At 46.2% G+C, this 27,528-nt stretch overlaps 1 protein-coding gene across 6 annotated transcripts in view; it reads left to right on the top strand.

The window, feature by feature from the left end:
- DRP2 (dystrophin related protein 2) overlaps window positions 1-27,528 on the top strand; it is a 56,151-nt gene that overhangs the window by 24,226 nt on the left and 4,397 nt on the right. For 5 of the 6 annotated variants that reach the window (XM_079962408.1, XM_079962407.1, XM_079962405.1 and 2 more), the window contains 18 exons: window positions 383-503; window positions 1,493-1,761; window positions 2,482-2,628; window positions 3,553-3,631; window positions 5,431-5,491; window positions 6,843-6,904; window positions 8,170-8,244; window positions 9,229-9,430; window positions 11,086-11,171; window positions 15,615-15,772; window positions 17,234-17,400; window positions 18,648-18,759; window positions 20,096-20,232; window positions 22,410-22,475; window positions 23,673-23,738; window positions 25,492-25,650; window positions 25,946-26,174; window positions 26,686-26,806. In XM_079962408.1, coding sequence (XP_079818534.1) covers window positions 383-503; window positions 1,493-1,761; window positions 2,482-2,628; window positions 3,553-3,631; window positions 5,431-5,491; window positions 6,843-6,904; window positions 8,170-8,244; window positions 9,229-9,430; window positions 11,086-11,171; window positions 15,615-15,772; window positions 17,234-17,400; window positions 18,648-18,759; window positions 20,096-20,232; window positions 22,410-22,475; window positions 23,673-23,738; window positions 25,492-25,650; window positions 25,946-26,174; window positions 26,686-26,806 — 2,317 coding nt within the window. The remainder of the gene's footprint in view (window positions 1-382; window positions 504-1,492; window positions 1,762-2,481; window positions 2,629-3,552; window positions 3,632-5,430; window positions 5,492-6,842; window positions 6,905-8,169; window positions 8,245-9,228; window positions 9,431-11,085; window positions 11,172-15,614; window positions 15,773-17,233; window positions 17,401-18,647; window positions 18,760-20,095; window positions 20,233-22,409; window positions 22,476-23,672; window positions 23,739-25,491; window positions 25,651-25,945; window positions 26,175-26,685; window positions 26,807-27,528) is intronic. The other variant, XM_079962404.1, reaches the window with a different exon arrangement.

Below are 27,528 nucleotides of genomic sequence, written 5' to 3'. Positions count from 1 at the left end.
TGCTGATCCCTTATTTTCAAATCTGAAAGTTGACAGCTATGCACATAAGCTCCCCTGTCCTATGCCATGTGTCAGCTGAGTGTGCTGCAAGGTTGGCAAGGCTAGGCATTTGCCAGGGCCCCCGAGACCAGCAGAGGGGGCCTCCCTCTCTGAACTACGCTACCATTGCCACTTTGCACAGAGTGCCAAAAAAATCCAAGGCAGCCTAAGAGAATTGTTAGTTTACCCCGCTTTGAACTCCCACCTCTTAGTGGAGGGACCCCACTAAGGGTGACATTCCTGAGGGTACCCCAAATCCTTGCACTGGAAGGGGGGTGTTATGTGCACAGGAAGCAACATTGCCGCTCGCTTAATCTTTCCTGCTTCTCTCTCCTTGGGACAGGCATTTATGGAAGAGGTGAAGTCCCGGGGGCCCTACATTTACTCTGTCCTGGAGTCTGCTCAGGCCTTCCTCACTCAGCATCCATTTGAAGAAGTGGAGGACTCCAATTCCGACAGCAAAGGTTTACGGTCCTACATAACTTTAGCTGTCTCCCCCAGTCCGCTCACGTTGCACCTTCAAACAAACTCTTCTCGTTCTGCTGGGGCAAAACCAAAAGGCAATGCTAGCTCACTGGCACAAGGCTTTTATGCTTCCAGGCTAACCTACTGACCTTCTTTGTCACTATGGAGAGATCCCATAATCCTTCCCTGAATACTCTATGAGCGCATTTGGAGGATAACATACTCCTGACCTCCAGAAGGATACAATAGAAGTTAATCTCATTCCTAGGTGGATGTCTTGAAGGCTGCACGAAGGACAGATTCCCTTTTAAAATGGTGATGATGAGCTACATAGGATGGACAGGGACATCCCAAAGGAATTAAGGAAGTCAGGTGCTCAGAACTGGAGGGGGCGGGGAGGTACCAGACTGGAGTCGATGTTACTATTAGTATTGCTGTTGGTATTACAATTCATTACCTGCTCTTCACCCCAGGTTCCAGGGTGGGCTACAATAATTAAAACGCAATGTTAAAAACAGTTTAAAACAACATAAAATTACAGAAGCAGGCTGGGTCCTAAAAATATACATCTCAAGTATCAAAAACCAGGTTAAAGAGGTGTGTTGTTGTGGAATCGCTCATGCCTGCAAGTGTTTTATTTCCCAGTATGATAGGTACGGATGGTGGGAGTTGTAGTCCAAAAAACAGCTGGAGAACCACGTTTGGGAAACACTGGGTGTAGGCAAGAGGCACAGGGAACTTTAGGCAGGCCCTCTGAACCCCCCGCCCACCTTTTCACAATTTATTATTTATTCATAAAATTATTTATATACCACCCTCTCACAAAACACCAGGGTGATGTTGTGCTAATAACATTTAACTGCAATACAAAGTGCCTATACCTGTTTGCCTTTCTGCTTCTACCCTTCTCTGAGTTCCTCAGGGCTGCCACCCTCATGCTTGACCTCCAGATCAGTTGCCCTCAGTCTTCTTCCTGCTCTGTTTCTAGATGTTTCCCCCAGACACCGGATCCAAAACATCAGTCGTTTTGTGTGGAAACAAGCCACTGTGGCCAGTGAGCTATGGGAGAAGCTCACTGCCCGCTGCGTCGACCAGCACCGCCACATCGAGCGGACCTTGGAGCAGCTGCTGGAGATCAAGGGCACCATGGAGGAGCTCAGCACAACCCTCAACCAAGCTGAAAGTGTGAGGGAGACTTGGGAGCCCATTGGAGATCTCTTCATCGACTCTTTGCCAGAACACATCCAGGCCACCAAGGTATGACCTGGAGGCACTGGCAGAGGAACGGGGGTGGGTGGGGGAGCATCCGGCACCGTCAGGGAGGGGGGTACCCCCAGACATGCTGCCCCCCAGACATGCGCCGCACACCTCCCCACCGCGCCAGGCGCCACGCCCCCAGGACACACACCACACCCCCGCGGGCGGCATGCCCCGCCCCCGGGACATGCGCCAGCCCCGCCCCTGCCTGCTCTCCTCCCAGGGTGCCGGAGCATGCACCTTCGCCACTTCCTGGAGGGAGGGAGTGGGCAGACACTGAGGTTGCCAAAAACAACCAAGGAATCTTGTGGCACTTTAAGACCATAACTAATTTATTTGTGGCATAAGATTTTGTGGGTTAAAGTCCACTTTATCAGTTCCATGAAGTGCAGTCCTTCAGCAAGACCCTTGAACTGCGGTTCCCAACATCTGACAACCAGAGAGCTGTTGGGCACTTAAAAAGTGATCCACAAGGGACTTGTGAGTGGAACAACCTTCCTGCCTATCTTGAGAGGTCTGTGATTGCTTTCTTCCACCACTTCCAACATGAGTTGGGTCATCATGCGTCGTTGAGTGCATTAAACCCCATTTGTAAACAATCGGAGATCATTAACCGGTTGCTGGCTTTCTTCTTCTTCGTCTTCTTCTTCTTCTTCTTCTCTCTCCTTCTTTCTGACTCTTTCCAACTTCTTTTTCCTTTGGGATGGGATGGATCTCCAGTTGTTCAAAGAGGAGCTGTCCCCCATGAAAGATGCAGTGAAGCTTGTGAATGACCTTGCACATCAGTTGGCTATCTCCGATGTGCATCTGTCCATGGAGAACTCTCGTGCCCTGGAGCAGATCAACACACGTTGGAAACAGCTGCAGGTGAGGGAGGGGACACAAGAACCTTGTAGAGTTGGAAGGGGCCCTGAGGGTCATCCAGTCTAATCCCCTGCAATGCAGAAATCATACATGACAGAAGGCCATCCAGCCTCTGCATAAAAACGTCCAAAGGCAAGTCCACCACTTCTTTTGGGAGTCTCTTCCTCTGTTGAACAGCTCTTACTGTAACAAAGATACCTCTGATGTTTAGTCAGAATCTCCTTTCATTTAACTTGAACCCATTGGTTCGGATCCTACCCTCTGGAGAAAACAAAACTTGCTCCATCCTTCATGTGTCACCCTTTGAGACAGTGGTTTTCAACCAGTGTGCTGTGGCACCCTGGGGTGCCTTGAATGATGGTCAGAGGTACTGTGGACAACACTGACCTCTTTCCCTCCCTCCTCTGATGCCTTCCTGCATCTCTGCCTCCCCAAGGCTTACACAGCTGTTTATTGCAGCAGCCCTGGCTATAAGCTCTGCAGGTGAATGGCTTGTCTCCCTCCTTAAACTGTGTTGCCTAGAACTGTATGCAGTACTCCATGTGTGGTCTGATCAAGGCAGAATAGAGTGGGACTATTACTTCCCTTGTTCAGGACACTATATTCTGTTGATGAAGCCTAGAATAGCATTAGCATTTTTTTGCTGTTGCATCCTGCTCTTGACTCAGGATAAGCTTTATGCTCTACTAAAAACCCTAGGTCATTTCCACATGTACTAGTGGCAATCCACATCCCCTATTTTATATTTGTGTAGAACTTTATACTTGCTTGCCTGGGTGGAGGGTAGTGTTTGTGTAGAAACCTCATGACGTTTGTGTGGATGGAATATAGCCTACTCTGTAAAGATAGGAGGCACATCTGGGTTCTGGACAGGCTGAAATGCTACATGTTTCCCCTCCCCCAATTTTCTTTAATATTTCTGCATAGGTCTCCATCAATGACCGGCTGAAGCACCTTCAGGACGCCCACCGAGACTTTGGGCCAGGATCACAGCACTTCCTTTCAAGTACGTAGACAGCTGAAGGCATTGTCACTTTGGAGGGGAAGAGATATTCTCCCTTCTCCTTAGCATGTTTCACATGTGCAGCTGAATGAGATGATAGAATCTTGAGGAGGTAGAATACATAGTGCCATTTCAGGCTGCAACTGCATGGTGCCATTTCTGTAACAGGTTTTTTTTTATTATTATTCATAAAAGTAAACCTATACAACAAAAACAGGACAACTTGGTACAAATTTGTGGTCAGCGGCCATGTGTACACAGTTGGTAATTAGGCATTAATAAAGGACAATAGAATTATAAGAACATGTGGTCAGGATACCATTATTATTATTATTATTATTATTATTATTATTATTATTAATCTCTTTCCTCCTCCAAAGTTCATTAAGGCCCAGCTTCAGTGATGCTTACTTAACAAAGCATTACATACACCACATTTTTTTAAAAAAGAAAACCCTTTTCTATGAAAAGCAAGGCAGGACCAAAACTGACTAATGCTAATTGATGCCTTTTGCCACCCAAGCATTCTTGCCATTTCTGCATTCCAAGGGCTCTGCTCACAGAGGTTGTCCTTGAGGTGGTCCTGCCACAGATCCTTGAGCTGGGTTTGGATATTGCCCCAAGACTGACTCATTGCTAGGCTACATGTGTTTCATAGCCTGGGTGAATACTGAAACTTGATGTCATGCGATGCGTATGCTGCCTGTTCACTTGCCCTGAGACTGCTAAGCTTGTTAAACAAGTCTCACCCCCCTAAACGATTTTAAAATGTGCTTGGTTTATTTTCAAAACTTCAAGTGGGCCCAGATTTTCTTTTTTTAAAGAAACAACAACAACTTGCCTGTGGACTTCCTTTATGACTGTTGTCGCTGTCATTTCTAGTTATCATTCCCACAGTCCTGAATAAAGCTTTCCTTAGCTTTGACAAAGGGACTAAAATAATCTGATGTGGGGACAACATTTTATGCTTAATAGAGTTACTATAATTAATTAATTAATTGCTTTAAAATATTTGCCATTGGCCAGCCTCGAGGATACCATTTTTAATATTTAAACAGTCTCTCCAGTAGTAAAAACAAAAACGGACAAAAAAAACCCTAGCTCATCAAGGGAAAATGTTTAGCCCCACCCACTTCCTGTTGTGCTAGTTTTCTTCTGGCAATGATTTATTTGCTTATTTTGAACGGAAAAGTGGAATGGAATGGACCATCTGGAGAGAAAGCACAACTAATCAGCTGGAATGTCCTCATGCTGAAGATGATATTATCAGCACCACTCAGTCCACTGTTTCCCATTGTTTGTTGCCCATAATTAAAAGCTATACTGCCTGTGATATATGTGATGCATTCATTTCCATTGCAATAGCTGCACCATCTATTGCTTTCTCAAGCTTATGGCCAATGGTCAAGGATGATGGGAGTCCAGCAACATCTTTCGGGCCACATATTTCCCCATCCCTGTTCTAGTGACCCTGGGAAAGGAGCTGAACACACTAACAATATTTTAGTAAGGTATTTGCCCAGACAGGCAAAAATGGGAACCAAAAGAAGGGATATTGGGTTGTATCCATTGCAAATCCTACTAAGAGTAGATCCATTGCAATTAATGAACATGATTAACTTAGATCCATTAATTTCATTGAGTCTATTCTGAGTAAAACTTTGTTGCATAACTGTGTTTTTCCAGGTATGAGGATTAGAAAATAGAAGTAGTTGCTGGTAAATAATTGGGGCATTCAAATCACATGCAAAGTGCTTATCAGCCTTTTCTGTCTATCTCCTCTTTCTATTTTTTTCTTGCAGCCTCCGTCCAAGTCCCCTGGGAACGAGCAATTTCTCCCAATAAGGTCCCATACTACATCAAGTGAGTGTGCAACAGGCTGGTCTTGTCCTATCCCTTGTGACCGAGAGCAGTATTCAGTTTTTCTTGCCACATTTTCAGGCATCTTACCCACCACCTACCCCCACATTGCAGTCAATATGATTTGTAAGTTCTCTGTGGGACACTGTGGGAGCCTGCGGTCCCCAAGACACCCACGTGTTTGAACCGCCATATTGCTTTATTTCATGACTGGCATTGCTGTGATTTGCACATCAGCATAAGCAATTATTTATCCGTACCTACATCCTCTGGGATTTTCCAGGACATTCCTTCTCCCAATCCCAAATCACACAAGGTGTCTACAGTTTTGTTTTGTTTTAAATATAATTTTTATTAAAGATTTCTTAGTTTACAAAAAATACGTACATTGTCTGTTTTTTCAAGATGTGTTTGCTACAGATCAGTTTCATTTGTTGTGAGACATTACTGTTGCATGCAATGTTAGGTTTGGAAGATAAGAGGGGGGGAGGTGGCATGGGGGGGCAATGCTTCCATTTTTCTACTTAGTGTATGTGTGGGGTTTTGTTTCAGCGTCACTTGTGCGGGTTCTCTTTCTATATACTATTTCCCATACTATTTGGTACCATTGGTCCATGACAAAATGTCTACAGTTGTACCGGTATACAACTCTTGAAAAAAAATATATTTATACGTGGAACACACATGTAAACATACACGGCCTAGGACCCTCGTACCTATGGGACCGCCTCTCCTGGTATGCCCCGTGGAGGACATATATATAGCAACACCCTAGAGGTCCTGGGCCCTAAGGAAGTCAGACTAGCCTCAACCAGAGCCAGGGCCTTTTCAACATTGGCTCTGGCCTGGTGGAACACTGTGTCTCATGAGACCAGGGCCCTGCAGGATCTGATTTCTTTCTGCAGGGCTTGTAAGACAGAGTTGTTCCGCCTGGCCTTTGGCTTGGAATCAACTTGATTCCCTCCCCTTTTTTCCTTTTTCCTTTTTCCTTCTGTGATGGAACTCCTATTTGGGGACTTCCCTGGCTTTTTTCTGGCCCACGTAGGACCAGTCTGGATAGTTGGCCTTGGTGAAGATTTGACGTTTTCATCCCCAAAAAGTTTTTGATTTGAGTTTCTACTGAAATGAGGCTGCATTTTAATGTATTTTAATCTTGTTTTAAGTTGTATTTTAATCAATTGTTTTTATACTTGGTGTTGGCTGCCCTGAGACCAGTCTTGGCTGGGGAGGGCGGGGTATTATTATTTATTTATTTATTTATTTATTTATTTATAATTAATTAATTAATAATAATAATAATAAGAAGAAGTAACTTCCTGTTACTGAATTCCTCTCAACATCTTTATCTCTTCAGCCACCAGGCTCAGACAACATGCTGGGACCACCCCAAGATGACTGAGTTATACCAGACACTGGGTAAGAAGGACTTTAAAGCCTGCAAATTCTGCATCACAACTATTGTTATGGACCACTAGACAGTCTGCGAGTTGAAGGAGAGGGAGAAGCGTTGCACTGAATGTGATGTCTTTCTCAGGGTGCTTCCTATTATTTGAGCATTCATCCGGATTTATTTGCAGGGAGATCAGATAATGTTGGCTATTTATTCTGATTTGCGTGGCAAGTTCCCACCCCCTGCCCCCGTCCCCGGTGGAAATAATGACACATGACACAATTATTAAGGTTAATGGGCTAAATAAGACCACAACTTTATTGGTTACAGTTGATGAGCGGTATTGGCTTAGGCACTGGTCCTAACCGACTATATCTGACTTCAGCCCGTCTACTTGAAGTCCGGGAAGGGTTAACCATCAGTAGGGGGAGTCAACTAGGAACTCCCCCAGGGTCAACGATTGGGGGTATGCCTTAGGTCCTCACCTCCCCAGGCTTTGGACAGGGCCACGAACAGCTGGCAGGCGGCAGGCCACAACCCCAGAGCTAGCCGATTGGCTGGCCAGGAGGTGACGCAGCCGGGAATCCCCCCCAGTCACGCGGGAGCTGGGTTCCAGCTGCCACGCACGTGGTAGGGCCGTGAAGCCCGCCGCTCCACCTCCTCTGAAGGGCGGAAGTGGCTTTGCTTGGACAGTGGAGTTAGTTGACATTGTGCCGGAGCAAGTGTCATCCACCCACTTTCCAATGCATTTCCCTCTTCAATTTCCTTATTGTAAAAAGTCAGGTCTTTTGGGGAGGAGAGTTTGTTTGTGCAAGACCTCCCTGTCAACTATTTCATAACATGAATTTGCCCCTGTGTGGTTAAATGCCACTCAATAATAGCAACAGGCTGGAAGCACCCTCATTTGGGGATAAAGTGAAGGACAGGGGGATGCTTCTCGGTCCAATTTTGTAACATGAACCGCAAGAGTTGTGGTGTTGTGGTCAGAGTGTAGGACTAAGACCTGGATGACCGGAGTTCAACACCCTGCTCAGCTATGAAACTCCTTGGGTGACCTTGAGCCAGCCACAGTCTCTCAGCCTTACCTACAAGGTAGTTATGAGGAAAAAATGTGGAGGAAGAAAACTATGTATGTCACCTGCAGCTGATGGGAGTTGAGGTTCAAAACACTTGCAGTGCATGAAGTTGGCAAAGCAAGAATGACAAGGAAATAGTGCCAACCTTAGTGGAGGACACCAAGTTGGCAAAGGACAGCCTGTGGTTTCATTTTTCTTTCTGTCCTTATCTACAGCTGACCTGAACAACATCAAGTTTTCTGCGTATCGCACAGCCATGAAACTGCGCCGTGTACAGAAGGCCTTGCGATGTAAGCCCCAGAATTCCCTCCTGTTCTTCCTCTTGTACCAGCCGTGTTGCCTAATTAGGGACAATTTTCACATTCTATAAACTGGAGCTACAATATGCATGAAGGAACAACACACAAACATGCAGTATTTGTTTTCCACTTATTTCTGTGTCTTCTCATATTTTTATTTCCAGGACCTCTAATGCTAGAATGAAGAGCAGTGGCAATAAAGGACATCCTTGTCTAGTACCATTTTTCATACTGTACCTCTCGCTTAGGTTACCATATATTGTTATATTTGCCCATTGTTCTATATATATATATATATATATATATATATATATATATATATATATTTTCATTTTTCTTCTCTTAAGAGTTCAGTCATATTCAATATATGCCTAGTGTTATTTCTTAACTGCCTCGATGGCAGGAAACCTGCTTGATCTTCATGAATGAAATTTCTTAGAATTGCTCTCATTCTTTTTGTCATTATACTAGCTGCATATATCTTGTAATCATTGTTCAATAAGGAAATCGGCCTATATATTTTAAGCTGGAGTACATCCTGCTCTTGTTTAGAGATTAGTGTAATATATACATTTTTCCATGATGTTGGTATTTGCTTTCCTGTGAGGATTCCATTCATTAAGTCTTTCAGTGGGGATGTTAACACATCTCGAAATATTTTATAGTAGGAAGCCGGAAGGTCCCCACCCCCCCACCCCGCTTAAAAAATATAAGGCAGTACAGAAATGAAATTAACAACAACTGTCAATTGCAAAGGGTGCCTCTTTTTTATTAGTTGGTAGCATGGGTGAAGCCATTTTGGTGTGCCTTGAGTTGTTTTCAAAGACTTTGTATCTTTTTAATTGTAGCCCTCATTATCTTTGTCATGTGGGGAGGGATCTTTCTTGCTTCCTGTGACAAATCTATAACAAGTTTGTTTTTTGTTTTCTCATCTCCCGCTTCTATTTCTGACCACCTTTTCTCTGGGTGCCACAGTGGACTTGGTGACGCTACCAACAGCCTTAGAGGTTTTTAGCGAACATGAGCTGCAGCCCAGTGACCATGTGATGGATGTGGTGGAGGTGATCCACTGTCTGACCGCCCTTTACGAGCGGCTCGAGGAGGAAAGAGGCATCCTGGTGAACGTCCCCCTCTGCGTCGACATGACCTTGAACTGGCTGCTCAATGTTTTCGATAGGTACCCATAAAGGCATCCATACCAATAAGAGATGCCTCAGCAGACTAGTAATGTTTTAATGTGATTGTTTTAATGTGTATTTTAATGATAGAGGCTAGTGTTTTAATGCTTGCGTGGCGCTGTGAGTAAAACCAGTGGCGTAGCGTGGGGGGTGCAGGGGGGGCTGGCCGTACCAGGCACAACATCTTGGCGTTAGGGTTAGGGGGCGCAAATCCACGGGTTAGGGGGCGCAAATTACTTGCCTTGCCCCGGGTGCTGACAACCCACGCTACACCACTGAGTAAAACCTCAGTGCCTAGGACTTGCTGATCGTATGGTCAGCGGTTCAAATCCCCGCGGCGGGGTGAGCTCCCGTTGTTCAGTCCCAGCTCCTGCCCACCTAGCAGTTCGAAAGCACTCTTAAGTGCAAGTAGATAAATAGGTACCGCTTAATAGCAGGAAGGTAAACGGCATTTCTGTGTGCTGCACTGGTGCTGGCTCGCCAGCTGCAGCTTCGTCACGCTGGCCACGTGACCCGGAAGTGTATTCGGATGGCACCGGCTCACGGCCTCTAGAGTGAGATGAGCACGCAACCCTAGAGTTGGACACGACTGGCCCGTATGGGCAGGGGTACCTTTACCTTTTTAAACTAGTTTTTATACTTTGTAAACTGCTTAGAAACTGGTTTCGGGGTATAAAAATTCATTAGGAAGGTGCAGAGTGTGGCAGTGTAAAAATGGGCTTCACCTGTGGGTCTTCCCCATTTGTGGAATGCTGTCATGCCAGGCACCATGACTATCTGTTTTAAAACATCTGAATATTGTTATCCTCCCAGGCCTTTGACTTTAATCTCCTGCTTTTCTCTTTTAGTGCAGGGTTTCCCAAACGTGGGTCTCCAGCTGTTTTTGGACTACAGTTCCCATCGTGCCTGACCACTGGTCCTGCTAGCTAGGGATGATGGGAGTTGTAGTCCAAAAACAGCTGGAGGCCCAAGGTTGGGAAATCCTGTCTTCGTGGGATGGGGTTGTTCTTTTATACAAATTATTGTGGGCATTTTCATTTGTTCTATGCCTCTCGTTTTCCTGCTTAAATGTTTGTTTTCGTAAGTTGCTTTGAGTTCACCTTTCTGAAAAAAGCAACACAATGGTGATTACGATAGGAAATCCACAAGCAGTGTATTGTAGAGATGGTTGTTCTGTGTTCCAAGCACCTGGTAAAAGCAGGCAGATGCCTCTAAACATGAAGTCTGTGTCTTCAGGGGCAAAGGTGGATTGAATTTGTCGGTATCTCCTCTGAGGCTTCTGTCAGTGGAGATTGGCATGTGGTCTGGATGGCTATGATGTGGCATTGGAAGGAAAAGCCTGTTTGTTATAGGTTGGGTTTGCCAAGCAAGACACAGACCACCAGCCATGCCCTGTTGCCTGCAAGGTGCTATGCACGCACCCTGCTTTTGCAATTGCAGGCTGGAAATGCATGTTTTTCATTGAGCTCCTAGTGGGCCATCATGCCTTTGCAGGCCTGTTCTGGGAGGCCTGGTTCTGCCAGCACTGTTTGGTGGAAACCACTGCAGTGTCTCCTCTGCTGTGCAGAAATTGGGCACTTGTAAACCAAACCAAAAAAGGGGGGGTTTCCAGGTTTCCCCCCACCCCGCTCACCCTGCGCCTTTTGTCTTCCAGTGGACGCAGCGGGAAGATGCGGGCTCTCTCCTTCAAGACAGGCATAGCATGTCTTTGTGGCACGGAGGTGAAGGAAAAATTTCAATGTGAGTCATCCGGGGGAGATGGTTGATGAAACCAGAGTGTGGGAGGCTTTCAGGTTTGGAAAGGTGGAGAGAGGCGAGTGCAGGAGGAGTCACAGCTGCATCACAACTCACCTGCCTGCATCCCTTCCAGTATAATAATAATAATAATTTATTATTTGTACCCCGCCCATCTGGCTGGGTCTCCCCAGCCACTCTGGGCGGCTTCCATAAAAACCAAAAATACACTAAAATATCACAGATTAAAAACTTCCCTGAACAGGGCTGCCTTAAGATGTCTTCTGAATGTCAGGTAGTTATTTATTGCTTTGTTGTTTTTTTTAATAATATTTATTAAAAATTTTCCAGAATAAAAAGGAAAGATAGCAAGAAAGAAAGAAAAAACAAATATGATTTACACTTGGTTTCAGTGGCATCTTTCCCGGACTCCCCCCCCCCCCTTGTATTCCATTTCCCTTAAATTGATTCCACAGATTCTTACCCCAAATTTTAAAACCTTATTTGTAATTTTAAATAACCCATTTATTCCAAATTAATTTATCTTAATCGCTCCAAATTCAAAAATCAAATTTCCCTTTTAAGTCCAATCAATTTACTCACGGGTTGTTCCTTTTAGTCCAAATCCGAAATTTTCAAAGAAGAAGTCGTTGCTCTCCGCCGAATGGCATGCGGCTTCGCTGGGCAGGGGAAGCATTGGACTCACAGCACCACACACCCCCCCCCGTCACCCGCTCCACAGCCTTTAAAAAGGCTCCTTCGTGGGTCGGGGGGGCGCAAACGGTGCCCGCCGAGTCACCAAGTCCATGGGCATCTCCGCCCATGGTTTTTGAGGGTCCCCGCGTCGCCGGCACGGCAGGACCCGACCCCTACCCAGCCAACTCCCTCCGGAGCTCGGAGGGAGTCCACCATTTGGCGATGCTTTGACATCTGCTGGAAGGGCATTCCACAGGGCGGGCGCCACTACCGAGAAGGCCCTCTGCCTAGTTCCCTGTAGCTTTGCTTCTCGCAATGAAGGAACCGCCAGAAGGCCCTCGGCGCTGGACCTCAGCATCCGGGCAGAATGATGGGGGTGGAGACGCTCCTTCAGGTATACTGGGCCGAGGCCGTTTAGGGCTTTAAAGGTCAACACCAGCACTTTGAATTGTGCTCGGAAACGTACTGGGAGCCAATGTAGGTCTTTCAAGACCGGTGTTATGTGGTCTCGGCGGCCGCCCCCAGTCACCAGTCTAGCTGCCGCATTCTGGATTAGTTGTAGTTTCCGAGTCACCTTCAAAGGTAGCCCCATGTAGAGCGCATTGCAGTAGTCCAAGCAGGAGATAACCAGAGCATGCACCACTCTGGCGAGACAGTCCGCAGGCAGGTAGGGTCTCAGCCTGCGTACCAGGTGGAGTTGGTAGACAGCTGCCCTGGATACAGAATTGACCTGCGCCTCCATGGACAGCTGTGAGTCCAAAATGACTCCCAGGCTGCACACCTGGTCCTTCAGGGGCACAGTTACCCTATTCAGGACCAGGGAGTCCTCCACACCTGCCCGCCCCCTGTCCCCCAAAAACAGTACTTCTGTCTTGTCAGGATTCAACCTCAATCCATTAGCCGCCATCCATCCTCCAACTGCCTCCAGGCACTCACACAGGACCTTCACCGCCTTCACTGGTTCTGATTTGAAGGAGAGGTAGAGCTGGGTATCATCTGCATATTGATGGACACCCAGTCCAAACCCCCTGATGATCTCTCCCAGCGACTTCATATAGATGTTAAAAAGCATGGGGGAGAGGACGGAACCCTGAGGCACCCCACAAGTGAGGGCCCAGGGGTCTGAACACTCATCCCCCACCACCACTTTCTGAACACGGCCCAGGAGGAAGGAGCGAAACCACTGTATAACAGTGCCCCCAGCTCCCAGCCCCTCTAGATGGTCCAGAAGGATGTTATGGTCGATTGTATCAAAGGCCGCTGAGAGATCCAGCAGAACTAGGAAACAACTCTCACCTTTGTCCCTAGCTCGCCGGAGATCATCAACCAGCGCGACCAAGGCAGTTTCAGTCCCATGATGAGGCCTGAATCCCGATTGGAAGGGATCCAAATGGTCCGCATCCTCCAGGCGTGCCTGGAGTTGTTCAGCAACCACGCGCTCAATCACCTTGCCCAAGAAAGGAAGATTTGAGACTGGGCGATAGTTGGCCATACTGGCCGGGTCTAAAGATGGTTTTTTAAGAAGCGGTTTAATGACCGCCTCTTTCAGCGGATCTGGGAATGTTCCCTCACAGAGGGAAGCATTCACCACCCCGCAGAGCCCATCACCCAGCCCTTCCCAGCTTGCTTTTATTAGCCAGGATGGGCAAGGATCCAGGAGACAGGTGGTTGGTTGCACAGATGGAAATATGGCAGGAAGCCTTTTATATTGCTCCTGTTTCCGGCAGCGGAGGAGAGAGCATTCTTTCATGGGTTCCTCGTCCCATTTGCATGAATAGGTCTGCACACAAATCAGTCCTGCACATGCCATCCTGCATGACAGAAAAACACCCTCTCAGTTCCAGTCCTGCCTTGCTCCAAGGAACAGGGCTTCCACAGTGCTCCACTGAGTTTTAAAGCAGACCAGCTATTTCCCTCCTGCCTATCACAGTGCTGACAGGTGAGGAATGTCCAGAGAGATGAATTAGCTCTTCGTTGTCTAAAGTACACTTGCAAATTAGGAAAAGGCAGGACCATCAGTCCTATGTCTCTCAGCCATTCCTAGGTGTGCAGTTGCTGCGACAGAGAGGACCTGCCCCTGACCTCAGCTTATGTACCTCCCCCACCCAAGCGGCACACAAGCAGCTGGAGACTCTGCCTGCGTGTAAGCTTCTGCTCCTCCCACTTCAGTCCTCTTCTGGTCCTGGGAGACAGCGGAGCAGGAGAGCTAGGAGCAGGACAAGGAGATGTGGAAGCCCTTGACTCTACACCAGCCTGACCTATCTCTCCCTCCTCCTGCACCTGTTCTCCCCTCTCCAATCCTGCAGCTTCTCCTGCCTCTGACTCTCGTCTCCTGGCTCTTACAGGCTCCCCCAGATCACTGATCCCTTCTTCCAAGCCAGCATCCAACCCCCCCACTCCTTTTCCCGGTGCCCACTCATCAAAATCAAGCCACAACTCCTCAGCTTCCAGCCATTCCCTGAATCTGCCCCTGCAGGGCGGAAGGCAATTGGCAACATTCAAGGGTTCTGCGGCATACTAGTTTACAGGGACTGCGCATCCCGTTTTGCCACCTGAGGCAAAACAAGAAGTGTCACCTTGCCCTGCCCAACTGCTCCCACCGCTGCTGCCATACTTGTTGCCGTTGGCACCACTTGTCTGCCTGCCCTTCTGCCTTTGCAACAGGTACAGGAGCAAAGCTGCCATCAGTGCCATTTTTGGGCAATATATTGCCTGATTTGGGCGAGATATTGCCAAAATTATGCAATATCTTTCTTTCTTGCAAGATCTCATCTGATTTCAGGTGCAATTTCAGCTGATACTGGTGCTGCTTCAGCACCACCTGAGGTCCACCCACCTTAAGAACTTTTGCTACCTGAGGCAGCTGCCTCAGTTTGCCTAATGGCAAAGCCAGCTTCGGGGGTTGGTTTGAAAAGGTTACTCGCAGAAAGAAAGTTTTGCAAACCTCTGCCTTAGGGCATATCTTTACTACAGGTATAGTTGTAGAAATGCAATTTTGTTGGCATTTTAATGTGAAACTAACTAACACACACTTCTCAAACCAATACGCAAACCAAAACAAAGCTGTCCTTCAGAATTTGCACTTCTCTGAATTTTGTGGTACATTTCTTCAACCAAACAATCTGGATGAAAAAAAGCATGTATTGGGGGAAGTGGTGCATAAAATGCATAAAATGCAAAATATTAGTTAAAATATATGTACAAAGATGCATTACATTGGAGAATTATATATATATGCCCCAAAACTGAGCAAAAATATGTTTATTAAGAGAAATCTGCACAAAATTGCTTCTGAATTTTCATGAGGTTTTTTTGGGGGGAGCAGCAGGAAACAACCCTGCAAATTGTTTTATAAAAAGGAGAAACTGAGAGAAGTTGAAACTGACAGATTCCTCCATCTTTAGTTGCAGATTATTGTAATCATCATGACTTCTCTCAAAGGATCCTGGTAATTAATCCTGGTAATCCCTTAACAAACTGCAGCTCCTATGATTCTTTGGGGAATACCTTGACTGTTTAAAGTGGTATGATACTGCTTTAAATTTATAGTGCAGATGGGCCATGGTTAAGAGTGATACCTTCTCTCTTTCAAAGCTTGACTTTCACCACTGACGCTTGTCTTTCCCCATGTTTTTATAGCTCTGGGAAAAGCTGCAGTTTGAGTCTCTCTCCTTTCTTTCTCTCTCTGTCTCGTCCTCCCTCCCTCATCCCACCCTTTGTGGGGGCCCCATGCTCTTCCCTCACACCTTTCAGATCTCTTCAGCCAGGTGGCAAATGCCAGCGGACTCTGTGACCAGCGGCACCTTGGCATCCTTCTTCACGAGGCCATCCAGGTTCCACGGCAGCTTGGGGAGGTGGCAGCCTTTGGAGGGAGCAACGTGGAGCCCAGCGTTCGCAGCTGCTTCCGATTTGTACGTGACACAGGTGGTGCTTTGTCCACGTTGACGCTACGAGAAGAGATTCCTTTTGCCACAAGAGTTGTTGAGGGAGCCAGTGGGTCATGTTTCTTGGGTGTCTCTCAGTGGCTTAGGAGTGGCTTTTCTGTGGTTCCTTCCCTCACAGCTGCAAGTTACGTTTCAAGGCCTGTTGGCACATGGGTGGGCCCAGTTGCGCAGCTTCCCCCCCCAAAAAAAGCAACAACAGCCAGCTGAAACAAATGGACAAGTGGGGGGGAGGCCTCATGGTTCCACCCACCTTGCGCTCGGCCTTTAACAGTCCAGCAACGGTGCAGGCCACGCCCCCCAGCCACCTGATTGGCTGGGTGGGCGGACAACACGGCCGGGATTCCCCTGCTCTTGCGGGGGCTGAAACCAGCCCCCGCTCATGTGGGGTGGGCGTGAAGCCCGCAACCCCACCTCCTGGCCAGGTCCAGAAGTGGTGTTATGTTTCTACCATAACATGAAAAGTGCCTTAGTCTTTTAACAAGAAGCTACTCAACTGCCTTGACAGTCTTATCCCTTTGTTTTCGGTTTGTCGAATTTATGAATCACTTCCCACAACCAAAAAGTCCTGAAGAAATTTAAGATATGCATAAAATGCAGTAATTGAAATACATAAGCTTATAGAAAGCATAGTCGGAGTAAAGACACCCAGTCTTTGGTGCTGCCCACACACCCAGAAAAAACCCCCAAACTTCTTTTCCTGGCACCAAAACAAAGGCAGAGTTGGTGCCAGGCAAGATTCTCTAGGGAAGAGCATTCCATAGACAGAAAGCTACTACAGGAAAGACAGTCTTCAGATGAAAGTCCACTTAGCATCAGGTATTGTGATGTGACTTAGGCTTAGGACCACCTTTCTTCATAGGTCCTTAAAATCTTCAGTATAGAGTTTTCAATGGGACGCTCTGCAATCTGAGGTGAAGTGAGTGGATATCAGGAAGATGTCCTTCTTGGCTGGTAGTACCCCAGTTGTGGAATGTTCTTGCCAGCGAGGGTCTCCTGGTGCCTACAATGTTATCTTTTTGACACTAGGCAAAGGTGTTTTGCTTTTGTTTTGAGCCAAGCTTTTCCCCTTATGTTTTGATTCTGGTTGTTTCAATGCTGCTTTGAGACCTGCCGCCTTCTTAGTTTTTACATTTTATTGGTATTGGAAGCGTTGACTGCTTTGCTGTGTATTACTTCTTAAACAGAAAGTACACTGGGAATCGGAAGGGTGATATAAAAAAAAAGTCTTTAAAGATCACAATGTAGAATTTCAAGGAATTTTTATGCACTATATCGTTTTAAGCAGATTAAATCATTTGTAGGAGCAGAGAAGTGAGTAAGATCAGTGCCATTTTGAAAGGGAAAGGGGATATATGTACCAAATGTGCAGCCCTGCAATCCATTCATATGACTAGCGATCAGCACCTACCTCACTTCTCTTCCTCTTAGGGCAATGGGAAACCAGCAATTGAGGCTATCCAGTTCCTGGAATGGGCTAACCTGGAGCCACAGTCAATGGTGTGGCTGGCAGTCCTGCATCGAGTGACTATAGCCGAGCAAGTTAAACACCAGACCAAGTGCTCTGTTTGCCGACAATGCCCAATCAAAGGATTCAGGTATGGGGTGTGCTACAGTATACAGCTTCCCATATGCACTGTGATAACAGAGTCTGGATTAGTTGGGCCAGTGGTCTGATCCAGCAGAGTTCTTCGTCTAGGCACATGACATTTGATGTCCATGGGTCCATTCCCTCTGTACATAGAGATACAGTGGTGCCTCTCAAAACGAAATTAATCCGTTCCGTGAGGCTCTTCGTATAGCGGTTTTTTCGTCTTGCGAAGCAAGCCCATTGACAGCTTAGCGGATTAGCGCTATTAGTGGTTTAGCGGCTTTTAGCGGATCAGCTGATAAGTGGCTTATCAGCGGATCAGCTGATAAGCGGCTTAGGGCTTAGGAAAAGGGGGGGGAGGGGAAAAACCATGCAGGAACTCGCAATACATTTTCGTCTTGCGAAGCAAGCCCATGGGGAAATTCGTTTTGCAAAGCGCCTCCAAAACGGAAAACCCTTTCGTCTAGCGGGTTTTCCATCTTGTGAGGCATTCGTCTTGCGGGGCACCACTGTACCATCTAGCTATTATAAGTAATAGCTGCTGATAGATCTTTTCCTCCATAGCTCATCATATGTTCCTATATTCAAATGCAATCCTACAGCAAAAACATCCTTGCGCATTGAAACACTTATTTCTATGTACTCATTTTCTATGTTGAAGCCTTAAAAAAAAAAGTGGAGGTGGGCATTTAATAAGAACGTCGGGAGATGCCTTATTATTTTGTATTATTATTTATTTATTCAATCTAGATACCATGCTTTATCAAAAGATCCCAGGGCAGTGCGCAACAGTTAGAGCACATTTTATGGAGCACAAAAATAAAAACATAATAAAAAGCATAATCATAAAATAATCATAATAGCAACCCCCCTCTCCCCAAAACACGGCCTTAACAGATTATTAAATGGCCAAAGGCCTGGGTAAAGAGGAATGTTTTGCCTAGCACCTAAAGACATGTAATGATGGCGCCAAGCAAGCCTCTCTGAGTCAGGCCATTCATCCATCTAGCTCAGTACTGTTTACTCTGATTAGCAGGTGCTCTCCAGAGTTTGAGTCATGGGGGCATTCCCAGTCCTACCTGGGATTGAATCTGGGAATTTAAGTGTGCAAGGCAAATGCTCTACCCCTGAGTAATGGTCCTCCCCAAACATACAAACCCTACTTGCGTTCTGATATGGGTGGAGTCTAGGAGATGCTATATTATTTCGATGCTGCTGGTTTTATGACCCAGCCCTGATTGCCCTTTGTTCCAGGTACCGAAGCCTGAAGCAATTCAACGTGGACATCTGCCAGACTTGCTTCTTGACTGGGAGAGCCAGCAAAGGCAACAAGCTGCATTATCCCATTATGGAATACTACACAATGGTAATATAGGAGTTGTCTGGAGAAAACTGTTTGGGGGACACTGGTATTTGACCAACGACACTGTTCATGTTTGACCAATGAGCTGTTCATGGAGCAAGCTCTGGACCCATTACTTAGGCCTAGGCCAAGGGTGGGGAACTTCTGGGCCTCCAGATGTTGTTGAACTCTAGTTCCCATCAGCTCCAGCCAGCATTGCCAGTTGTCAGGGATGATGGGAATTGTAGTCCAGCAACACTTGGGGCAGGGCTCAGGTTCCCCAGCTTGGCTGCATAACAAGTTACCAGCATTACCAAGCCTACCCTATTTTTAAAAAGGTATGGGAAGAATATACACTTTTCAATAGAATAAAAATAGGCTATCATACCACACTTGACCCAATGTTCTTTTATTCAGCCTGCACACAAAAATACAGAAAGAACATAGAGGACTGACTAGTCATATAATAGCTTCTAGATCAGAATATGCTAAATATGAAAAAAAATAACTACAACACCATATATAGAATAACGGAGATTAAAATATGTGGGATTTGACAGTAATTGTAGCCTGACCTATACTGTTGCAAGTCTTGAATAAAGCTTTCTTTCTTACTCATAGGTAAGACCTTTTGTCGTAACATTTAGGGAAGTTTTTAATGTTTGAAGTTTTATTCTGCTTTTAATGTTCTGTTGAAAGCCGCCCAGAGTGGCTGGGGAAACCCAGCCAGATGGGTGGGGTGGAAATTTTATTTTTATTTTTATTTTTATTTTTATTTTTATTTTTATTTTTATTTTTATTTTTATTTTTATTTTTATTTTTATTTTTATTTTTATTTTTATTTTTATTTTTATTTTTATTTTTATTTTTATTATTTAGGTTGGGATCCAGGACAGTAATGTCCACCTTGACATCTTTTCTAAGAACAAATGAGAATTATCAAAGAGGAAATGAGTTTCTGGAGAACTGGACACCTGTTTTTGCAAACTGAATTTAATGCTGGATCCACAACTATGCTTTTAAGAAAAATTAACATGAAGGGTTGTCTTCAACTAAATTCTGCACAGAGTGGACGCATTTAAATTAAGGGTGGCCTAAGAAATTAATGTCAATTCATTTCAGGGGACCAGATCTGAGTATGACAAACTCTGGATACAACCCAAATAACTTTGAAAAACACTCTTAACAAATGCATGAAAATGATTTTCAAGTTAGGATCAGTAGTATTCTGTATATTTTCTATAAGTTTAATCTATTTTTTATCTTAAGTTTACAATATATAGTGTATGAATCACTATAGTGATTGTGCAGGAAACAGGTGTGTGAACAAAGCTTTAGTCTCCTCTGTTCCTCTCTGCAGACCACCTCTAGTGAGAACATGAGGGACTTTGCCACCACCCTGAAAAACAAGTTCCGGTCGAAGCAGTATTTCAGCAAGCATCCCCAAAGAGGGTACCTGCCGGTTCAGTCCGTCCTGGAGGCAGATTTCATTGAAACGTAAGTCCTGGTCCTGGCCGCAAATTCCCCACCCTCTTCCTTGATCGGTGGACATCTTCGTGATGCTTGCTGGGTGAGAAGAAACGGGAGATGGAGAACATGCAATACTCAGGTGCTGAACTCCCAAATCCTATCTGCATGGTCATTGCTCAGGGATTTCAGTAACTAGAGTCCAGCAACATCTGGGTGGCCACAGGTTCTCCATCTCTGGCCTCAACAGAACTTAGACAAAACCTAGAATTCTGGGAAGCAAAGAATTCCGTGTCAGCGGTGGATGGGTGGCCTGGAGTTTATGTAATAAAATGTGTAATCGTTGAAATCTCTTTACATGATTTACATAAAATATACATTAAGATTAACTATAGAAATCAGAGGTTAAAGACAAGTTGACTTTAAACAATTCCAAAATAAATAAAACCAGTCGTTAAAAATTTACATTATATATGGAAAAAAAACCTACCTATTGAAATGTAGGTCAGCTTTCCGTATCTGGTTTGACTTGCCTAAACAAAGAAGTTTTTAGTAGGCATTTTAAACAATACAATTAAGAGGCCTACCTAGTATCACTGTGCAAGGAGTTCCACCATTGTTTCCTTACAACCGCAGAATTGGATATTGTGTGGTGTTTGTAAAAAGTTCCAGTTCCATCTTCTAGTACCAGCTGCTCCTACTACTAGGATAATAAGATCCCAAAGCTAATTTTGCACAAACTTCATCTGCCATCACAGCTGAAGGTGAAGGAATCCACACCAGGGTGCCATCAGCTCAGTAGTGATGAGAAGCAATGTCCCCACTAAGTCCAGCATTCCATTCCTTCTAGGAATGCTCATGCATAACTGGTGCATGGGTTGGAGAAGAGACTGTAGGTTAGGAGCAGAGCAAATGCAGAAGATGGGAAAGACCCCACTCGGCCCAAGACCCTAGCAACCTCTGCCAGTCAGAGAAGACAGTACTGAGCTAGATGAATGAATACCCAGGCCTGGTATAAGGCAGCTTTCTGTGATCCTTTGCTGTCAGTCTTTAGAAGTCACAGTTGCATAGTGTAAATCAGGGATGGGGAACCTGTGATCTTCCAGATGTTATGGGAAAAATACTCCCATCCTTCCAGGACATTAGTCAAAGTGACTTGGGGCTGATGGGAGTTGGAATCCAACAGCATCAAAAGGGCCGTATCCCTGTGCCGGTGTGTGTGTGTGTGTGTGTGTGTGTGTGTGTGTGTTTGAAAAGTCTTGAGTCATTGGCAGTGATTACTCTGGTGTAATAGCTGGGCTTGTGAGGTATCAATTAGTGGGAGATTTGGCAGGAGCTCAACAGCATATGGGTGGCCACTGGTTCCCCACCCCTGTTGCAGCAGATAACACTCCCTTCCCAAAGGTCGAAAGGTCTCCCCACAGACTTGTTGTTCATTTGTTTATAAAAATGCTTATATACCACAATTTCATTTTTTAAAAAAAATCTAAGTTGCTTACAACAGTGTTACACACACACACACACACACCATGTAAAAAGAGTAATATCACAGATTATCAGCTAACTACTACAGAAAAATGTTTTCTTAAACCTGACAGCATTGGTAGGTTTTCAGGAGATGCTTAAAGGGTAATATAGAAGACACTACTGAATTCATCAGATGCCAGTGAGATAAAGCACTACACAACTTTTAGAAGACATCTGAAGGCAGCCCTGTATCGGGAAGTTGTTGGTGTTTGATGTTTTATTATGTTTTTATATGTGCTGGAAGCTGCCCAGAGTTGCTGGGGAAACCCAGCCAGATGGGCAGGGTATAAATGTTATTCTTATTCTTATTCTTATTCTTATTATTATCATCATCACCATCAACATCATCATCTCTACTGGAAGAGCTTCCACAGGACTATGCTGTTGACACTTGAAGCCTCAGTTTTCTGTCAGTGTCAAACGAGCCTCATAAACTCAGGAGGTGACCAATGACACTCCTGCAGATTACATCAGTGACTGAGCTGGGATAGAAGAGTTCAAGCAGTCCCTTAAGTACCCTGGACCTAAGTTGTTCAGGGCTTTGTAAATTAATGCAAGGACCTTGTTTTACCTGCCTAGATGGACGGCCGGTGCAGGTGACACTTTCATTTGACCCCTGCTAGGCAACTGCTGACAATGTCATACCTCAGTCCTTCGTGACTTCTGCTTGTTCCTTTCAGGCCAGCCTCCTCTCCAATGTTACCTCATGCAGATACTCACTCTCGGATCGAACACTTCGCCAGCAGGTACCACTTGACACCCCTAAGAAAGGGGCCAGGCCAAAATGTTGGGTGGTATGGGGAATGGGGTGGCACAGCCAGTACAACAGATACAGTGAGTGGAGAAAAACCTGGTACATCAGAAAAGCCCTCTGTAGCAAAGGCAGAAGGTGACTTTCTTCAACCCTCCAACCACTACAATCAGGCATTTGCAGGATGGGGGGGGGGGCAGCTGAGTATACTTGCTCTGGGCCTTGGAAGGCTAAGCTGGCCAGGCGACCCTGCAAGGGACTGGCTTCTTTTTTGTTTGGGTTTATAACTTTATTCTAACTATTCTTTTGCTCTGGGCCTTAGACAAGTTCTATATGGTCCTGACTACAATAGCACTGCTAAGAAGACCGAGTTCCATTTAAGGATGAAACTTAAAATTCCCAGAATATTGATGTCTTCCAGCTGTGGGCTTCTTCAGATGTCCTTTTAATTGTGTATTCATGATTATTTTTGTTCATGGTGGTATCAAGGGTGGTTATCAGTGATCCTGCTTTTTGATGGGTAGTAGTTGTTTTTTGGGGGGTGGGGGTATTTTAATAAATGGAGAATTCTCTAGGTGCCTAGATCCAGGTTTGGGGCAGGTACTCTTTGGAGACAGAGCTCCAACAGAGATTTAAAACTGCAAAACATGCAACAAAGTAAAGCATGGAAATGTAGGCTAGAAGATGTTTAAAATATCCCCTTTTAAATATCCCAATTTCCCTTAGCATAGAAAGAGACCAGACGTTTGGTAAGTTAAAAATGTTTTATTTACAAACTCTTCAAACATCAAACTCATGTGCTTTTCCATCCAGCAGCAAGAAAAGACAGGCGGTACACCTTAGATTCCAAAATGGTAAATGTTTCTAAGTTATTTGTATAGAAACACAAAGATGGCTTGCGTAAGCCATGTGGTCTAAGCTTGGAACATCCAGCTTGGACCTCCTTATTGCAGAGGTGCAACCAGCACTAGGCAACTATGCTTTAGAGTGGAATGTGAGAGGCAAGGCAATATTTAAACTGCTAATTTGGAGGAGCTTGTTTCATACCCAGAATTTCCTACCCTCACGAGAGCTGCAATTTCTCTCCTCCTGTGGCCGTCCACCTGGTACCTTCTGGGGTTGTTTGGAAAGATCTTCTGTCTTTCCTCGCTACTTCCCTGAAGTTCATTGCCCCTCTTCTGTTTTCCTGTAGGCTTGCAGAGATGGAAAGCCAGAATTCCTCCTTTTACAACGACAGCCTTTCTCCGGATGAGAGCCTGTGAGTTGCTACTGTCCTTGCAAATTCTGCTGAAATCTGTGCTTTCAGTCAGTTGCAAAGCTAGGGTGTGGGGGATATCAGGGTTCAACCAGAGGTCATATTTAATTAGGCGACTTCACACTGCAACCACCTGCATTTATATTTGGACATAGGAGTTTTATTGAGTTCAATGGGACTAACTGCTGCATGACTGTGTATAGGGCTTCACTTTTAGGCTGTGATCTCTTGGCAGATGTCCCTAACCCTTTATCCTCCACTCCTTCATTTGGGCAGAGAAGGATTCCATGTGGACATTCCCCCATTTCCCTTGGGTGGGGAAAATGAGCATTAATACAGCACATAACCTCACTTCTATCATATGTCTTGCTTCTCCCACTTGCAATTGTTTGTGGACTCATCCAGAGTCAAATCTGGCCTACATTTCTTGAAAAGGAGCAAACAGCATGGCAAACAAAAGTTAGCATGCTACCTATGCTTTTTACAGGTACGTTAAGATTTCCTACACGTAGCGAGAAATATTTACACATTCAAATTCTCTCCTGCTCTACCTCCCAATGCCATCTTCTTCCTGTCCTATCAGTGCAAGTGTTCTTCAGGTAAAATGTGCAGTAGGCCAGCTGGTCTGTTGTTTCCCAGGTGACCAGCACCTAGGCCATGCACATTTATTTATTTCAGGCAATTTTATCCTCTTCAGGCAAAATGCCTCCCAGAACAGCTTACAAACTAGCAGTGGCAACCAAGACCCAATACACCCCTTGCCCACACCACAGGCTGACAATCTAAAAGACGCATCACAAAAAGGGGAAAGGGATGCAGAGCCATGGGTGTGCATGTGCAATGCCATCAGGAAACAGGAAGGCAAGGCTAAAGCCATCGCAAGTGGCAGAATAAGGTGAAGGGTTGTAACTCAGTGGTAAAGCATCTGCCTCGCATGGTTCAGTCTCCAGCATCAGCAGGTAGGACAGGGAGAGATTTCTGCCTGAAATCATGGAGAGCAGCTGCCAGTCAAAGTAGACAACACTGAGCTAGATGGACCAAGGGTCTGATTCAATGTAAGGCATTGAACTTCCTGTGAAGGGGGAGAGGCAGAAGCTTAGCATGCCAGCTGTTTAGATTAGTTCAGCAGGCCTGATGCAAGGTGTAATGTAGTCAGCGGTGTAGCGTGGGTTGTCAGCACCCGGGGCAAGACAAGTAATTTGCGCCCCCTAACCCGGGGCAAGGCAAGTAATTTGTGCCCCTAACCCCTAACCTGCCGCCGCTGCCAGCTTCTTCTTGCTGCTGCCTGGGCTGGGGTATTTACGGTAAGGTAGCCACGGCGGCGGCGGCAGGTCCGTGTCAGGTGATCTGAGGTGAGTTGCCACTGGCACTGCCGCCCAAACGACGCCGCTTGCCCGGAGGAGGGCAGAGAGGCGAGGAAAATGCAACATGGCCCAGCAGCAGCTGCAGCAGTGGCGGGGCTGTGAGGAGGGGCTGCCTGGCGCGCCCTCCGCAGCGAGCGCTGAGAGCCGCTGCCTGCCGGACGCCTTCAGCCCGGACGCGCGCACAGCTTGTCGGTTCCGCGAGACATGGGGCTCTGCTACAGCCTGCGCCCAAGGCTCTCCGGTGACTCCAGAGGCGGCGAGCGCGCCCCCCCCCAGATGTTGCGGCCGGTGCGGCCGGCCCCCCCCTGCACCCCCCACACTACGCCACTGAATGTAGTACAACAAACCACCCCACTAAGACTTCTAGCTTCCTTGCATTAACCTCATCACAGCTCTGTCCACAACAGGGATGAGGACCAGTACCTTTTGCGCCACTCCAGCCCTATTACAGACAGAGAACCAGTCAGTAGTCAGCAGCCCCAGGACAGCACCAACACAGACGACAAAGGGGAACTGGAGAGAATCTTGGCTCACCTGGAGGATGAAAACAGGTAAGTGGGCATGGCCAGCAGAGTTCTTGTAATCATTCCTTTTATTCCAGATCTGTAAGACGTGTGCAAATATTTCTTGGGTGTGACAGAAACAGAGGTTCCTAACGATATTTACTTTCATTCATGATATTGGCAAAAAAAAAAAAAAAAATCCCCATTGATTAAGTAGTCCTCCAAGACCTTCAGGTCCAGGGGTTGGAAAGTTTGGGAGCCACTGTTCTAGCTGTTGAGCACCTTAAGCCCCTGATGCTAGCATACTCTTGCTGCATTCCTGAGCTTGTATTTCTCCTTGCAGGGTTCTCCAGGGGGAGCTGAAGCGTCTGAAATGGCAGCATGAGGAGGCAGCAGAGTCGGCAGAAGGAACTCCAGAATCAGCACAGGATCCACACAATGAAGAGCTGCTGGCAGAGGCCCGGATCCTTCGACAGCACAAAAGCCGCCTGGAGACACGGATGCAGATCTTGGAGGACCACAACAAACAATTAGAATCTCAGCTGCAGCGCCTGAGAGAGCTGCTTCTGCAGGTATTATCTGTGGGCTGTATCTCAAAAAGAAAGTTCTTTGGCCTCCTTTGCATCCCATGCATTCATCCTCCGGTGACATCATTAGGAGCACAGGAATCTGCCTTACACTTAGCTAAACCATTGATCCATCTAGCTCAGTATTGTCTGTGCAAACTTGACAGTGGCTCTCCAGTGTTTCAGATGGAAGATGTTCCCTGTCCTACCTAGAGATGCTGCAGGTAGGACCTGGGACCTTCTGCTTGCAAAGCAGGTGCTCTGCTACTGAGCTTTGGCCCTTCCCAATATTACACACTCAAAAGAAATGGTATGAACTGAAGTGAGGCCAGGTTTTGTGGGTCATGACCCATCAGCTGAAGACCTGTGATTTAGTGGGCAGCCCAACCCTGAAGCTGCAATTGGATTTGTGAGGATGTCAGAGCCAGTGGCCATGTGCCATGCAGGACAGATGGGGGAGCACCAGGTGAGAAGTTGGTGGTCATGAGCATCCTTAACATCTCCCTTCTCTTCCCAGCCTGGAGCAGATTCCAAAGGGGATGGCTCTACAGCCTCATCCTTGGCTTCCTCTCCCCATCCATCAGAGGAGAGTCAGACCAGAGAAAAAGGCCCTGGCACTCCAAACACGGAAACTGCAGGTGAGGCTCTGTGTTGCCATGAAGCCTGCCCTGCAGGCTGCTGGGTTTCTTTCCTGAATGTCTTCATTCCTACTTCTGCTGAAGCAATTACAAAGCGTAAGAAGAGTCTGCTGGCCCAAAATCCTGCTCTTACAGTGGCAAGCCCAGTGCTTCTGGGAAACCTGTAAGCAGGACCGGAGCACAAGTCTCCTCCTGCAGATGCCAGCAACCAGTATTCAGACACATACTGCCTCTGACCATGGAGGCAGAGCATAGCTAGTAGCCATGGACAGACTTATCCTCCTTGAATTTGTCTAATTCTCATTTAATGCCATCCAGATTGGTTCTCCTGTAGGAGTGAGTTCCATAGTTTAACTATGTGGTGCATGAATTTGTACCTTGAGGAACAGATCCTGCCTTCCTGCTCTATTTATTCTACTGTATTCCTTTCTTTAATATCCTGCCTTTCCTCCCAAGTAACCCTAGGGTGGTCATTGGTCATGTCCCCCTCCTTGAAACAGGAAGAGAACCCAATTTGGGTCACGGGTCTTTTATCATCTATTTGAGAATGCATCTTGGCATTATAAACATGTGTTTGAGCTGGACCATTACATAGCCTTTGGCCTCTCTGCTTCCTAGTCTAATAGTCTTCAGTCTCATCCAGACCATCGCTTCCTCCAAGAAATCCTAGGAGCTGTAATTTATACCTCACAGATAAACAATTTCAGGACCCTTAACAAACC

The sequence above is a fragment of the Podarcis cretensis genome, assembly GCF_951804945.1.
Source record: "Podarcis cretensis genome assembly, chromosome: Z".
NCBI classification, from domain to species: Eukaryota; Metazoa; Chordata; class Lepidosauria; order Squamata; family Lacertidae; genus Podarcis; species Podarcis cretensis.
This window is presented reverse-complemented; position numbering and strand designations above follow the sequence as displayed.